Source organism: Marmota monax, unplaced genomic scaffold (assembly GCF_021218885.2).
Source record: "Marmota monax isolate L192 unplaced genomic scaffold, Marmota_monax_Labrador192_F-V1.1 WCK01_AAM20220418_F8-fsc00022, whole genome shotgun sequence".
NCBI lineage: Eukaryota > Metazoa > Chordata > Mammalia > Rodentia > Sciuridae > Marmota > Marmota monax.
In genome coordinates, this window is record NW_026695215.1 from 12,977,888 (window position 1) to 12,995,193 (window position 17,306).

General features: G+C 42.7%; 1 protein-coding gene across 1 annotated transcript in view; it reads left to right on the forward strand.

Annotated features, from left to right (window-relative positions):
* Positions 1 to 17,306, forward strand: part of Slc9a9 (solute carrier family 9 member A9) — a 533,806-nt gene that overhangs the window by 233,858 nt on the left and 282,642 nt on the right. Inside the window, exons 7-8 of the mRNA XM_058574878.1 lie at positions 9,705 to 9,843; positions 13,373 to 13,478. Coding sequence (XP_058430861.1) covers positions 9,705 to 9,843; positions 13,373 to 13,478 — 245 coding nt within the window. The remainder of the gene's footprint in view (positions 1 to 9,704; positions 9,844 to 13,372; positions 13,479 to 17,306) is intronic.

Below are 17,306 nucleotides of genomic sequence, written 5' to 3' on the forward strand. Positions count from 1 at the left end.
GCCCTGTATCAGACATGGATGAAGTTGGAAAATAGCCAGTCCATGATCCTTGGGGTGAAAGGTTCCCCGAGGCCACATCATCCAACTGTCTACAGCACCCTCAAGTATCTCTTCCATTCTGTGGTTAAGCATCTCCAACTACAAAGAACTCACCATCCTTTTATAGAATCCATCTCATTTTCATTCAGCTCTAAGAATGAGGAAATTTTGAAACAGAATATAAAGCTAACATCTCTCCCTGATGTTTTACTTTGGGACTTCATCTCACCTGCTGGAAACAAAGAATGAGGCCAATCCTTCCTCTGCATGACCACCTTTCAGATGCTCACTGCCTCTGTTCTGATGAATCCATCTGTCCCCTTTAAACTCTTGTACTTACCCTCTCCTCCTCCTGGCCACCGTGATCTTCCCCTGTGGTCTCTTCTTCAGGTGGCCACAGCCATAGTGCCCAGGAGAGGCCTGGTGCATCAGCCTTGAGAGCACAGTGGGAACAGGTAGTCTCTTGTCCAGGTTTCTCTGCTGGTATTAAAAGACTTCACCTGGAATTCTCCTCTACCTGACACCCTCCAGTGGCTGCCCTTTCATTCCTAGAAGAAAACACTGTCATATCTGCACCAGAGCTGCCTGGGTCCCCAGTTCAGGACCTGCTTCCCACCCCTCCCCTTGCTCACTTCTCTGCAACCCCCTGGCCTCCTTGTGGCTCCCCCGACCTCATTCCACACAGGTCTCCACGGGGTCCTCCTCCTCAGAGTGGCCCTTCTGAAGCAGTGCCCTGTCCCTCTCTGTCCCATCTTCTCATGCTGCTTTGTTTTCCTTTCAATCTGTTCTGGTTGAGTATGAGGTGCCTCCCCCACAGTTCATGTGTTAGGCAAGGCAAGAATGTTCTCAAAAAATAGTGGCACCACCATGTTGGCAGAAGGCTCTAAGAGAGGCATCCAGCAGGACCCAGATACTGGACACCCTACTCATCAGAGGCTTGAAATAATTAGATCATGAGAGCCGCACCTCATCATTGGATTAACCCATCTGATGGGGAGAAAAAAATTTCACCTATTGGCTTTAGTTTTTCATATTTTTATTAATGCACTATAATTAGGCGTAATGGTGGGATTCATTGTTACATATTTATGCATGTACACAGTATAACAATATAATTTGGCCAATATGATGGATTAATAATTTGAATAGACTACTGGGGGGAACTGCAGGCAGGTGGGGTATAGCTGGAGGAACTAGGTCACCAGGGGCATGCCCTTTGGGGACTACATCTTGTCCCTGGCTCGCCCCACCCCTGCTTCCTGGCTGCTGTGAGCTTTCCTTGGCCGTGTCCTTCTCCCATCATTCTTTGCTTTGCCTCAGGCCCAGAGCAATGGAGCTGACCCACCGTGGACTGAACCTCTCTGAAACCATGGGCCCAAAATAACTTTTCTTCCTTGAAATTATTCTTGTCAGGTATTCTGGTCACAGTGACAGAAAGCTAACACACAATTGCTGTCATTAAATCATACATTTACTTGCTCAACTGTTTATTATGTTGTCTTCTCCACTGAAATGTAAAGAACAGGAGGTCAGGAGCTGTTCCTTCCCTGATGTCTTGGCAGTGCTTAGAACAAAGTCTGCACACAGTACGGGCTCCATGAATATCTGTTGATGAAGGAGACCATTTCATCCTGAGACTACATTATTCTTGGTAGAACCCAGATACAATAGCTTATTCTTCCCACCAGAAATTCCCCCTTCTTTTCCTCCTGACATCAAAATAGCAAAACAATATTTGTCAAAGATTTAGAAAAATCATTCTCTGGGTTTGAATTTGGGTCCTTAGGGAGTAGTCATTAAATGGTCCTCCAGAGGCTGAAAGAGTTAATTAATGTGCCTTCCCAAGTCCAGATCTCCACTCTTCAGGGCCATTGGCCCTTGGGAAGGCAAAACCCTGTGCAACGAAATCATGCTCAGTGAACTTCTGGCCAGGACCTCTTATTATTAAGAGGCAGCTCTTCTAACCTCCCAGGGTGCCTGGAACACCCTCAATTCCTGAAGTCATTATGTTTTACAGCAGGTTCTTCTGACAGAGCTTCATCAGCCTTTGGCAGAACATAAGCCAGAATAATGGGCAGGCAGATGCCAGAATGAATTCCGATGTGTACACACAATTCTTGGCCCCATAAAAATCAATTCCTTATTCATAATTAAGCAACTTCTCTGAGAAAGGGCAGGTTGGTACAGTTATTAAAAGATAAATAATAGATAAGGACCCACTTGTTTCTTTTTCTTTTTCTTCTTTCTTCTCTTTCTTTCTTTTAGGCATAAAGAATTTTAAATGCAAAATAGTTTTGTAATTATTGTTTCTTCTGCTTGGTGTTGCCTGTGACACCAAAGCCCAACAAAACAGAATAGCTTTCACACGTTTTTTATTGCCCCCTCCGGGTTGTGTTGCTCCTTAAAATGTGTCTTGAAGAGCAGAATGACCAGGCAGGTCTAGACAGGGAGAAGAGGAACTGGAAGCACTGGGACATGAATGTCACAAGTCACAAGATGGGTTCATCCTGGGGGTCTTTTTCCAGCTTCACACATTGGGATCCGGGACAGTATCTGAAAACAACAATAATAAAAATGTTATTGTCTGGCTGCATCATAAAAAGAGCAGCAGGACTTCCCAGCTGTGAGGACCACATGCATCCTAACTAGCTTAATGAAATGAAGCAGCCGGATTCCTAAAGACCAGGGAAGGATGGGGGCGGGTCTTCTCCAGAGAGAGGGCAGTGTTTGGCATATAAAGCTTCTACCTCTCCCATGGGGGCAATTCTCTCCCCTCAGCCATGTAAAAGGGACTTCAGTAGAATCACCCAGAAAGATGGGCTGCCAGCTCACTCCCCAGTGAAGAATGTGCAGAAAGGCTGAGGCCCACTCAAAGCAGAGTAAGGGAAGAAAGATATTGGCTATGGCTCCTCAGACTACAGGATTGAACAAGAACACAGGAACTGGTGCCTCTTCTGGCTGCAGGATAAAGTAGGAGTCACCTGGAGCAGCACCTGGAGGTCCCCTGGGTTGATATGTTTGGGGAGCAGGTGGAATGATCCCATCCAACCCAGTGTTTTTGGCCTGGGGAGGGTGTGCCAGGGAACCTCACATTAAGAAAGTTGGAGATCAGGAGAAGAGTGAGAGCCACTGAGCTGCCCATTTGGCCACTAATCCCGGCCATGGAGATGGGCTGGGAATGCCTGTAGCTGGTAAAGCAAATGGAAGATTGAGTGAGACCCGGGAGGAAGTTCTCAAAAATTAGTGGCACCATCGAGTTGGCAGAGGGCTCTAAGAGAGGCATCCAGCAGGACCCAGAGACTGGGCACTCTACTCATCACTGACTGAGCCGGGCATCCCTCCTCCAGTCTCCAACACCAGGGGACACTGGTACCGTCCCTCCTCCTTTCTAAGTTATCCCGTGGATGCCCTAGAAGATTCTGCAGGGAGATGAGGAATCCCACTTTGAAGATTTAGGCTTTAAGCTGGGCTGCACTAAGTTTTAATCACTAAAAGAAACTAAATAATGGAATTTGACCAAGACATCATTAATGGAACTACTTACCCAGCATGAAGAGGGATTCAATATAGTAAAGCTGAAAGCAGTAATTGGAAAAGAAATAAACCATTTCATATTTATGTCCCAACTAATCAAGAACTCTTCAATGAACTGGTGCCAATAGTTAGAAATTTTTTTTTTTTTTTGGTTAGGGATTAAAGATTTGGCAGAAGAAATGGAAGGAATTTAGTATCTACTTGGCTCTAGTAATCATTTTCTCATCTTTTTCTTTATTGATTAAATTAATAGAAATTATGAAAGGGACACAATGTGTTTGCTTAGTATTTCCTTTTCATAAGCTTTCAAGTATCACGGATGTCATTCATGTTAACACAGGAGGGAAGAATGTACAGAGGGGAGGAGAAAACAGTTGTTTTAAGGAGGCACCACGGATTGCAAGAGCACTCTGGGAATTAGGAGGACCCCTCAGAGGAGGGCGTGGGGTGAAAGTGCAGCTGCCTGGCAGCTTGAGGTCTGGGGATGGGTAGGTAGTTTCTGTTGGGCAGTTTCTCTGCAGCAAAGTATTTAAACAGGAGCAGTAAAGAAGAACAGGATTGGTTGGTGTTCCATGCTGGAAGACCTTGAGGAAGACTGTCATGATCAAGATAGTGATGACTTAGTAGGATCCTGAACGGAAAGGTGGCCAGAATCACAGAGGGAGATGGCATTGGGGGCACTGATGGTGGCATGGGTGACATCATACTTTCAGCTGTTATCTCATATTCACCCTCAGCATCTTTTTTCCTTCCTCCTTTTCTTACTTTTTCCTCCTTCTTCATCACCCATATTTGTTGAGCAGTTACTATGTGCCACATACCATTCTGCACAAAATTATTTACGTGATCAAATGATCCCTGCCTCCAAGAGATCTGGACTCAGGGACCTGTCAGTCAGAGTGTGAGAGACAGGTGACAAAGTTTTAGTTCTGTTTGGACCAAGGTGTTGATTGGACATGGAGGTTGAATCCTTCTTTTAGAACTAAACCAAGAACACACACAGAGAGAAAAACAGAGAAATGAAGGCAGAAAAAAAAACAGACTGGTCATTTGAATAAGGTAGATTGACTTAGGAAATGATTGTTTACTTTTTTCTATATACCAGATGCCATTCCAAGTCCTGCATAAACATTAGTCATTTAATTCTTATAGCAACCTGCTATGGTAGGTACTCTTGCCCTTTTGTAGAAAGGGAGGAGTAAAGATAGTTTAAGTAACATGCTTACAGTCACACAGCCAGTAAGACGGTTGAGATCGACACCCAGATCTCAGATGCAGGTCTACATCCTTGATGCTCCCTAAAATATTCTTATTCTTTCAGGAAAGTCTATTCTTTCAGAAACATCATACAGACAAAAAGATGGGTTGTTGAGAAACACTAGAAACTTGTTTGTGCCTGTTTAATCTTAAGTGGTATACTGAAAAAAAATGATCCTTATTAACTTATTAAAATGATCCTAATTAATTTGTTTCCATAAAGGAAATTGGGATATACCATTCATTTCCAAATAAAAGATGCTGCACAGGCTTATTTCTGAGTATGGATACCACATAGACTGTTATCAAACTAGTTTTTGCTGAATAATCTGTTCCTGAGTAGACTGGATCAATAACCTGGACTTATTTCCAATTTATGAGCTAAATATTTAAACACCCCTGTGTATTTCTGGCCATATCATTTTCAAAGATACTAGTGCCGTCCGACTCAAACTTTCATTTCTAAAAATGTGGAGACCGTGGATCCACTTTCACCAGCTTGTGCTCTAAGCAGGGCTTTTGAAGTGTTCCCCCTGCACAGGACAGAAAATCCAATTCCTTTTTCTCTTCTCCCCTTCCAGTAATAACATCCACTGGTTCAAGCATCTCCTGTGGCACAGGGAATTAGGGGATTAGTCCAAAGGGCTGAAATTGCTGGAACAATGCCATCTTTCGCTTGGGTTGAATTTGGAAAACCCCACATGTGCTACCCAACCCCCATGCTGTTTCTAACCCCTTGCATCTGCTGATACCAAATTCAGAGGCCAGTGTTGCAGCTAGAAACCAGAACCCAGAGAGATGTCCCTTGCCAGGAGCAAGAGCCTAGAGGAACAGCTTTATAAAATCTTGGCAATCTCGAGAACTGCAGCCTTCCTGGGCCATGAGACCCTGCCCACCTTACCTTATTTCTCACCAGAAGACAGAGGGCATTTGCCTGCAGAATACCCCTCACTAAACTCATTGAGGCACAACTCAAGCTGAGGCACCTGGCTTGCTCTTGTCTCTGGAGATGACCCTTGCTTAGCCTGCTGAAGATGCTTCTTCCCTCCCTGGGGCCCTGAATCAACTCCTCTGCATTTAAAATAACTTTTTGTCATTCCCATGGCCATTTTCCTGGGGCACCTGTCTGGTCCATTCTTGCCCTGCACCCACTTCTGTCCCTGTGCAAAGTGACTAGCTCCTTCCTAACGACCTCAAAGCTCATCCCAGGAGGCCAAACACCATCCTTCTGCTCACAGTCGGAATTGAGACGTTGTTTAGCACCCACAACTCTGCTGTCTGTCTTCGTGAGACCTGTGGAAAGTCCTTAACAGGATGACAAGTCTAGTGACAATAAACTTGCACTGGGTATTTATTTTGAGCAAAAAAAAAAAAAAAAAAAAAATCACTCTGTGAAAGGTTCTGAAATCTACAAAGTACATATGTGAGTTTAAATGTGTCTCTGATCCTCACATTTCTAGAGGATAAATACTACTGTCATCTCCATTAACATGGGAAGAAATTGAGTCTCCATTGGATGAAGTACCTTTCCAAGACCAGGCAGGCAACAGGTATCAAATTTTGGGCTCAAGTGAAAAAACACTAGTGTCAGTTTTATGGGTGCACTGACATCCCCCAAAGTACCCACAACATGACTACATATAGTCAGTGCCCAGTTAAAATCTGGTGAATGGTGACTTATTTTGAGAGATGCTTCCTTTCGCTAGCCTCCTTATTTCCTGCATGACTTCCTTTCTCCCTTCTTCTTCCCAGTCATCAACCTTCCTTCCATCAACCTTTATATAACCTGCCACACGACCCATACCAGGCTGTGTCCTGAGCATATGAAGAGGAACAAGGCCCAGGCCCAGCAAGCACATGAGCAGGTTCCCTTGAGGAGCCCTGACTCATGCCTACTGGGGCTCAGGGCTGACTCATCCCTGTGTGCAGGACCATGCAGGACTGTGCAGGCCAAGCTCCTGGGCTCTGCTACAGGATGCGTACGTTGACAGTCAGTGCTACTCAGCTACCCCGATATGGGTTCATGTGGGTTCCTAAAATGATGCCATTTTTTAAGGAAGAAATAAGAGACTGACTTTGTGGACATGGTTGCTGTATGACTCTAATTTCTCTTTTCCTCAGTCTATTTTATAAAAAGGAAAAAGGAAGAAAGGAGGGAGGGAGGGTTTGCTATACTGGCCCTATTCATCTCTCAGAAATGTTATAGGATTGAACCAAATTAAATGTAGGCGTAAGAGGACTAAGCACTATGTCCCTGTGTGGGCTCCTAAGTGTTCTGAGCATGGAGTCAAGGGCTCAAGATGGCGCCTCCCACACCCCAATCATCATAGGCGTGGGTACACAGTTCAGGCTCCATCCCTGACCACGCAGCTACACCTAGAATTTACCCCGAACTCACCTTCCTCCCTGCCTTTCTTTACTTTCTTCCCACTGCCTGGAAGACCCTCTCCCCGTCACTGTGTGTCCACTTGAAACCTAGCTCAAATAACTACCTCCTTTATGTTAAAACAGTTTCCTCTTCTGTCCCATTACATTTTGTGTATCTCTCTCAGCCTCACACTCAGCACTGGGACTAGAGCCATATGTATTGGTGTCTTGGGCTTTTCTGCCCGGGTGCGTCTTGCATGTACCCAGTATTAATAAAATATTGAATCGAATTCTGTTCCCCTTCTCTGTGTGCCTCCTTGTCTGCCCCCAGCACCCTGTACCTAGTACATCACCTAGAACATAGCAGAAACCCAGGGAACCTGTCCTGGGGAGCCATACATGGCAAATTCAATGGATCATCTGCATAGCCCAGGGGAGTTAAGCCTTTCCCTTCAGTTAAGTCAAAAATCATGGGAAGGGTATACAATTGGACACACAGAGGCTATACCCTGTTGGATGGCCTTTCCAAGCACAGACTCCAAATCAGTGGGGTTATGGAGATGAGTTTAGGGAACACTCTAGGGAATTTTTTTTTCAAATTATTTATTCTACATTCATTAAGAAGAAATATATTTATTACATCAAAAAGTACATATGATAGCATACATATTATTTAATAAAATCTCTTACTTTTGAATGTAAATGAGTTGATTTAAAGAAAAACATTAAATAAATAATGGTACAGAATATGCCCAAATGATGTGATGGTGGTATGTTCCAGAAGCTGCCAGACAGAGAAAAACCCTTCTAGGGGTGTGAAGATGGAGGGGAAGGGTAAAGAGATGCCTTTATCCTTTCAGTGGCTCAGATCTACTGGAAGCAGCCCTGGGAATTTCAGTTATTTACAAAGCTACATTACCAGGCAAAAACCTTTGTTTGAAAGGAAGAAAGAAGTGTAGCAGTTTCCTTCTCCATTGTTTCTTCCCTGGAATGAGGAAATCTGCTGAAAGTCAAGGCCAACACTTCAGACTTCACAGCCTTGGGCACCAGGTTTCCTGATGGCCAGGGGAGGGTTACACCTTTCCCCAGGACTGGCAAATACAAAGGCCCAGAATATGGGTTTGCTTTTCCTTTTTTTCCTGCAAAGCATAACACTTTACAAAAAGAAAATCACTTCAAAGGCAATCCTTTTCTCGCATATATTTCAGAGCTCCATTCAAGATCCACATTCATCTTCCTTATCCAATTACAGGATCAAAGCAGAAGTGTTTGGCCTACTTTGGGGGTTTAAAGACATCGAGGGGAAAACTAAGAACATTTAAAACTACCTTCTTTATGCCATGTATCTTCCAGAAGGAGAAATGGAATCTGTTCCTCCTGCACTGTCTTAACTAGTCTCTAGATGGAAAAAGTCGGGTCAGAGAGTTAACACGTTCTAATCATCTGAGCACAGAAGATCCAGTTACAGCTCTATAAATCCCAGTTTCATCTCAGTCATTGGGTCTAGTATATTTTCTCTCCATACTGCCATAGTCTTTTCCAGAATCACTGCCAAATTCTTGATTTTTCCTGATTACTTTTAAATACCCCATGTTAAAAGAAAAATTGCAATAAATAAATAAATATTACTTCTTTTGTCTCCCTAAAGTTGCTAGTTCCCATGCATCTTTTCATTTTAATGCTATAATATGAAGTTCACATATCCCCAAAGAAGGCCCACCTCTTTATTCATATTAACACTCTAGGGTTTGAGGCCTTGTTTTTTTTTTTTTTTAAAAAGTACAATATCCTCAAAAATATTTAAGTGAACAGACTGCCTATTGGTGGATTGATTTTTCTCTATGGAAATAAATCTGTTGGCAGCCACCAGAATTGGGGTATAAAAGATGACCTTGGGCAGCTGCTGCCATTTGTTATGGTGGGAAGATGAGGGTTTTGTCTCTCCTTGGGGGTTAATATTGTGATGTTCTGAACGCCACCAGGGCTCTGTTTCTGAAGGGTTATGCTGGAGAGAGGAAGGCTTTGTGGTTTATGACAAGATCACGGCAGAATATTTTGTGCACGCCATGATTTGTATCACCCATTTGTGCACAGGCCATAAAAGTGCACTTTTTATCAGGAACATTTGTGAATATATAACAGCACTGAAGACATATGGCCACTAAATAATTCACAGTTATCTATCTTCTCAGCAGATTCCGTATACACCTACCATGTTTTAATGCCTAGTTTGCTCAGAAACAATATTCTTTATGACCCTTCCAATATAAAAATGTTTACTGACTGGCAGAAATATATGGATACCATGGGATTGGGCTGTAAGGTAAGAGAAAGCTTTCTGCTTTCTCTACCTCTTTTCCTCTTCATCCTTTCCCCCTCAACCCTCCCAAGTAGCACCCAAACTTATAGGACAGAGTGCCTCTCCCAAAGGGGGTGGGGACTGTGAAACTACTAATCTGGGCCATAAGATGGAAGTCACTGACTAACGTTTCCTCTTGTCTTTTCAGTTCTATATCCATTTACAGTCCCAAGGAGAATCCAAATGCATTTGACACCGCTGCGTTCTTCCAGTCTGTGGGGAATTTCCTGGGGATCTTCGCTGGCTCATTTGCAATGGGGTCTGCATATGCTATTGTCACAGCACTGATATCCTTTATCTGTCTGTGGAAAGCTGGGGTCTTCTGAGAGCACCCAGCATCCATGGAATGTTTCTGAGGATGAACAACCTCCAGGCCAGTAAATGGTTCAAGCTGAATAAATCCCTGCTAAGTCCATCTTGGTTCTGAGTGATCATCCCTGGAGGCACAGGTTGGCACCCATGGCAGAGGGGGCCAGGATCTTTCTTGTCCAGGGTCAATACTAGCACTCTTGATAATGTCTAATCTTAGACTATCAACAGCCTTTTAAAAAATGCAATGTAGGGAAAGTAGTGGGCAGAGAACATCAGGATTGGCTCTCCAAGGGTTGAGAGGAAGAACTGAAGGTCCAGCATCATGAACATAGGATGAACTGGGGGTGATAACCTGGCTGGGCTCTGCCTCCTTTTTATGCTTGTGACAGTCACTAGCCTACAGGATAAGCCAAGCCAGATATCACTACGGATTTAAAAAGTATCCATAACTACTGTATAGAAGGGAATCTGCAAACAATGCAGAAATGACATGTTTCCCATATCTGGGACACTGTGTCCTTGGATCTTTTCTTTGATATTAGGGAGTAGGGAGGATGGGTAGAGTTCCTGAAGGATCCCAGGTGGGGTGGGAGTGTCCTTGTTCTAGTATGCTGTTCACCTAGAATAGCTGGATGGGGCAAAAGTGAATCAGAGTTGGGGAACAAAGCCAGAGGATCAATGTCAACTGTGAGGACTTGAGGCCAGAGGAGAGACAAAAAGACAAAGAACAATGGCCAAAAATCCCAGAGAAAAGAGAAGAGAGGAATGTGGCCACAAGGGATCAGAGCCCAAGGTAAGAAATGAAAACTGTTGGAGTCTTTTTCTATGAGGACTGGCCCTGAGATTCACTGAACAGCTGCTAAAAGGCTCTGTTCTAATGAGGGTGTCTACAAAGAGTCAGGATGAATAAAATATGGTCTCTGCCCACAAGGAAATGGCAAGCTTGGGAAGACAAGCTCTACACTGAGAACTGGATAGAAAGTGCCAAAGCTGTATGCAAGCTATTGGGACTATAAAAATTCAAAGAAAGACCACTGTGTCTGGAATAGTCGAAGAGACTCTTGGCCAACTATTCCAAAAAATAATTTGAAAAGTGGTATTTTTATGCAGAGAGGGACCTGGGCTTGGCCTCGAAGATAGGTAGGACGGAGGCCAGGGCTATGCAGTAAGTACCCCAGGAAGGGAAGATCAGCATTTGCCCTGGTGGAGATGGGACTGACTGGGGCTGCACATGGCAGATGAGCCTTAGAGGACCAGAGGGCTCCAGCTGAAGAGAAATGGACAATGTGTTCATACAAGTGGGATGGAGGCTGCTGTGGAATACCTTGGAATGTTCTTTAAAAGGCTGAGTCTTGCTCTCTGGTCTACAACTAGCTGCTGAAGGTTTCTGTTCAGAAGAGGGACTCTCTTATTTTTAAAAAGAGAGGTTCTGGTCCAGGGGATGGGTCAAAGGAAAGGGATTCGAACCAAGGGAAAACCATAGCAAATTGTGGAGAAGCATCAGAATGGAACCCAATGTTTAGAAAGGAGACTCTTTGGGACCTATGATAGGTTGTTCACAAGAGATGAAGAAGGGGAGACTCAAAGACTATGCCAAAGCTCGGTCCTGGAACCCCTGGAGAATGACACCTCCACTGACAGAAATAAAGTAAGTCAGAAAAGGGAGACTGGTTTCCAACAGCAAAAGTGATCCTACTCAGTGCTGTGGTATGTCGGGCCCTCTACTGCTTGTTCACAATGAAGTGCCATCCTCAACTAACCTGCACACCACCATATCAACAGTGCTTATATTTATTGGGCACCAACAGCTTAGAAAGGATAAGCTATGGGCCAAAGCCATGTAATCAATAAGTGAGCCCAGAATGAAAATGCACACTCCCAATCACTTTTTCCTGTTGTGTCTTAATCACTAGCTGGAGTTGCATCGAAGGTCATGTGTGGTTTAGAACAGAGCAATAATAATGGTGACAGGAACACTTAGGCAATGTCTGGCCATGCACCACCTCATTTGGATTAACCCTGTAGGGAGGTTATTATCATCCTCACTTTGCACAAGAGGAAACTGAGGCATGAGGAGGTCAAGGAGCTCACGATGGGTCATGCACCAGTAACAATGAACATGACACTAATAATATCATCTAATGTTCATTGAGAGGTGTACCATGTGCCAGAAGTTGCCCTGAGCATCTTGCATGGATTATCTCAGATTTTGCAAGGATGCCCAAAGGCAGGTTCTGTTATTATCTCAAGTTTACAGCTGAAGGAGCACAATTTAGGTTAAACAACTTGGCTAAGGCTTCACAGCTAGGACTTGCAGGGCCAACAGGCCTGAGGGAGGCAGGTGCACTGCTGTCCCTCCACCTGCATCCCCTCATTTCCCTTCCTGACTGAGAGTTTCCTTGGCTTGTAGCTCCAGGCTCTGCACCTGGGGGTTAACTCAGAACCCAGCCACTTTCTAGAGGTGATTAAGTAAAAAGAAGGCCCTGTAGCCCTTTGAGATCCTGTTACTTAAGCCTGAACTGAGCCTCCTCTTTTTTATATATATAATTTAGATTATATATTTATGAATATATTTATATTTACTTATTTCTTTTTTTGAGAGCTTCCTCTTTAAGACAAATCAGAAGAGGAATTCTGAGGAATTCCTCTAGAAACAAAGGCTTCCCTCCTCCAAGCCACAAAAGGGGTTTTGAAAGGGGCCTAAGGGCAGCCCTTTTTCACTCCATAGAGTTGCTTTGGGGGTCTTGCTAGTTCTATTTTCAGCAAAGATTTTTTTTAAAAAAAATTTTATATCGCTAACAGAAAAAAATTAATATCACTTTTGTTGCAGGGTGCTTTTCTGAGTTTTTAACATGTACTAATTGGTATAACTGCCAATGAGGTAGACTGTAGTATTACCTCCACTTTTTGACAGGACATCAGAAGCACAGAGGGGTCAAGAAATGTGGATATGGTGAATACAAACCCATGTGGAGTCAGTTTCCGAGGGCACCTAGGTCATCCTGCCTCCTGGCGCTCTGTGCTTTCTAAACCATTCAAACCATTTTTAGCAACTTCACCTCATGCCACTCTCCACACTGTGGGAACAGGCACTGTCTTTATTGCCAGCCCACACAGGACAGCGGAAGGCCAGGCTGCTCCCTGGTGATCTCCTTCTAGCCATACTCTCCTGGGCTCCTGGGTACCTGCCACAGCTCTCCTAAGGGCACACCCCACGCATGGCCTGAGGCCAACTTCCAGAGGTTTTGCACCCATAATTTGCTGGGTTTATACTCTTCCTAGACACCTCCGCTGTCTGAACACAGGTTTGAATTATTTTCATGGGCATGTTCAGCCCCCAGCAAAGCATGGAATTCATTCTGGTCTTCCGAGAAGGGCCCACTGAGATTGGCACTGAAAATCAGTCTTTCACTCTGAAATATCATTACCAGATCAGCTTTTCTCAGCCAGTACGGTGATGTAGCTGTCAAACCAGTTGGTGTTTCCCTTAACACATTTTATCACTTGACCAAATTTACCAAACTGTGTGAGTTCCCAATGCTGGAAACGGGCCTGTTTTTCCTCCTGTCCTGGAGTGCCTTCCTGTCCGCCGAGGCTGCCGGCCTAACAGGTCAGTACTTCATGCCGCACAGCGAGCTGGGTGTGTGTGTGTGTGTGTGTGTGTGTGTGTATGCACGTGTCTAGGTGTGTACTCCTCCCTGACCCAGCAGGAGGTGAAATGAAGTCTCTCTCAAGGAGTGAATGTGAATGATTTGTTCAGAATCAGCCTCTCCTTGGTACCTTGGGGAGAAATCATCATAACAATCTATCCATTTTGTACATAATAGCTTCATAGAATGTCTCCAAAATGCTCTTCTCTCCTTGCTGGACAGGAGAGGGTGTTGAGATGACTGATTTATAGGGGTGACGGATGACTTTACAAATGGAAGTCTGCACTTAGTGGGAAAGGGTACACACACAATTGTTCCATAGAGAAATACCTTGACTTTCCACCTGCCATCAGCACAGGATCCAGTGTAGATAGCCTCCCAGGGCATGGCCATCTCCCACACACCAGTGTTCTCGATCTCTGCCTGTGCGCTTGGCAAGTCAGAAAACACAGATTCAACGTGGCAGCTTTGCACTTGTATGTCTCTTAGCACAGAAAGTCCACATAGGGAGTCCTCTGAGGTGGGGCAGCTGATAGAAGGGCAGTCCCAAGGCTCGAGGGCCATGGATCCTGTGATCTGGCTTCCACAATTAGGTCGCCTTTCTGTGACTGTGAGGGTTTACGCTTGAGTAGCTGCAGTGATTGGGTGCTTTTCCATGTAGAAGAATCACTGAGGCTCCAAGCAAATGTCAAAGCTATTTCTCTCCTAAAAGCTGATTCCCTGCTTCTCCCAGGTTTCAATCCTGAATCCCTTGCTGCCTTCTGCATCTTAACTGACAGTCACATGGTGAGAATCTCTGCTAAAGTGTTAACCAATAACGAGACATGCTTCGCTGGGTACTTGCATTTTAGTAGGTGATGCTTTAAGTCTAAATAACAAATAACAATAAAAATTGACCTAAATTAAAGATGGACCATGATCCAGGCTCTGGCTAGCTGCCTTTAACTGAAGATCTCATTAATTTATAGAACGACTCAAAATAAGACACTATCCCCATTTTACTCAGCTAACATTGAGTGGTAAACTAGGGTTTAAATTTAGCAAATGGAAGTCCAGATTCTGGACTCTCGAATACCAAGCATCACTACTTTGATGGAAGCTCACCTGTGGATTATTATGCAGACCTCCAAGAGTGGGAAGATAGAGTCCTAGGAGCCTGCCTGGTGTGCTTGATTTTGGTTGGTTTGGGCTCTCTTGTGAATGCTGTGGCAAATTGTTTTAGCAGTGACAGTCTTCTTCTCTCATCAACTGACCTAACTTACAGCAGAACCTCAACAGTGCTAGTGCTAGAACAGAAAGCTGCCTCCCAATTCCAATGATCAAGATTCCGCCCCTATTAGGTCCTTGTACCCAAATTATTTTAGTGCAAATTCTACTGTGTTAGTACATTGCCATGTTATTATGCATCACAGAAAAAAACAACACCACCAAAAGAATAATCACGTCCCTTAAATGAAATAACATAGATAAACTATTGATATTATTGTCATTCCAAAAACTTGAGGGCCTGCCCCCATATTCTGTGCCCTATTTAGTACTTGTTGTAAAATGATCTAAGTAAAGTTGACAATAAGAATTAAACATTGGACCTTCCTGAAAGGTAAAGAAGTATGTTTAACCCACTGAATGTCTTTTAGTCTGCTGTTGAAGTTTAATGAATGCACATACTCTCTCTCTCTCTCTCTCTCTCTCTCTCTCTCTCTCTCTCTCACACACACACACACACACACACACACACACACTATTGCCTAAAAGTCATACAGTGCATTTCTGTGTGTGAAAATTATCTATCTCAAAATCATATAACATGAGCCATGCATATCATGGGACCATTTAGTTGAGGATAAATACGAGAAAATGTTCTTAATAGAAAGTGTTCTAAATAGCGAAAGTGTTCTGAGATAGTTTTTCTGCAAGATAGGGCAGCTGTTTGTTTCTATAACTTGGCAATAAACATGATTCTGAGCTTTATGGAAGACAAAGTCAAAAAGGAAACATGAGGATATATATAGGAATAAAACAGCATTATAAAAGGAAATCACACTTATTTATAAAAATAGCAAATTTTTTTTCCAGTACTAAAATTTTAGGAGAATTTATCACATGCATCCTTATGTAAGGAACTTTGAACATCAGAATGGAAAAATGTATTTAATGCTACTTTTAGAGAAGATGGAGATTCATTCTTCCTGTGGTCATTTCTCATATTGACCTTCAAGGAAATCTGAGGCTGGTGGTATCAAGTATAATCCTCTGAGTTCCTCCCAATGTAATGATAAAATCTTTTTAGTTCTAGTCCTTAGGTAAACTAATGTGATGCAAAGTTAAAATCTGGGGGAAAAATTTTAATGCTCAATAAATGAATATATAATATGGAATGCAGTGAATTAAAATGGAATGGGCTGTTAGTTTATGAGTTATTATGTACCAGGCAGCAGTCACGGGCCTTGCTTACATGGTCAGGGCTCACTAAAAGCACTTCACTCCTAGAGAGGGTGGTAGTGTGCATGGTGCAGAGTCCTCTAGCCCTGACCCTCCAAAGTGGGTCTTCAAGGACATCCACCAAATAAGTGAACAGGACTCTAGGCTTGCCACCCCTTGCTTCACACATTCTATAGCTTCTGTGAGTTGGGTTTTCTCATAAGATTTCATGTGAAAAGGGGATTTCTGCTGCCTTAAGGAAAGCATACCTGTTTTAAAGTGTAAAAATGTATTTTTTTTATGTTTTCTTACTCCTATGTTAATATGTGTTTGTTGTGAAAATTTTAGAAAATGTAGATTCATGAAAGGATATAAAATTAGAATCACTTATATTGTTATTTCCTATCAATAACTATTACTAATATTTGTCTGTGTCTGTCTAGTTAGAAATATATGTACATATATATATGTTTATGTGTTAACATATGCATTTACATATACCCTCAAATATAGACACACTTATTTGCAAAAATAGCAAACTATATATATATATATACACATATATATAAATAAAATTACATATGCATGCATATATATATAATTATATTCCTGTAATTATTAAGTAATTTGCTCATTTTACAGGACCATTTATGGTGGAAGTTTTTCATGATATTAAGTAGTACATTAACTCTCCATAATTTATTTTACATGATTGTTTGCAGTCTTTACTATTATTATTGTAATGATAATCCTTACAGCTAGGTGTATTAATTTTTTTTCACATAACCATATAAGAGTTAATACAAAGACTAGAATTTTAAAGTTTTGTAGAGGTTTATCTAAATTGTCCTCTGGAAATATTGTCCTCTGGAAATTTCTTGTCCCTATCTACCCCACCAACAGTGTGGAAGAGGTTTCATTCACCCATTCCTTCTCCAACTTAAGACTTAGTAACCATGGTTAACCTGCTAACCACGTTCCATTTCATTTTGGTTGACATTACATTTTTGCTGAAGAAAAGAATTTTAATGCAGAAAAATTGTAAGCATTCCCTCTAAAAACTGGAAGAAGACAGGGATGCCCTCTGTCACCACTTCTATTTAACATAGTTCTTGAAACTCTAGCCAGAGCAATAAGACAGAAAAAAAATTAAAGGGATACGGACAGGAAAAGAAGAACTCAAATTATCACTATTTGTAGATGATATGATTCTATACCTAGAAGACCTAAAACATTTCACCAGAAATCTCCTTGAACTAATAAATGAATCCAGCAAAGTAGCTGGATATAAAATCAACACCCATAAATCAAAGGCATTTCTGTACATCAGTGACAATCCACTGAAAGAGAAACTAGTAAAACCACCC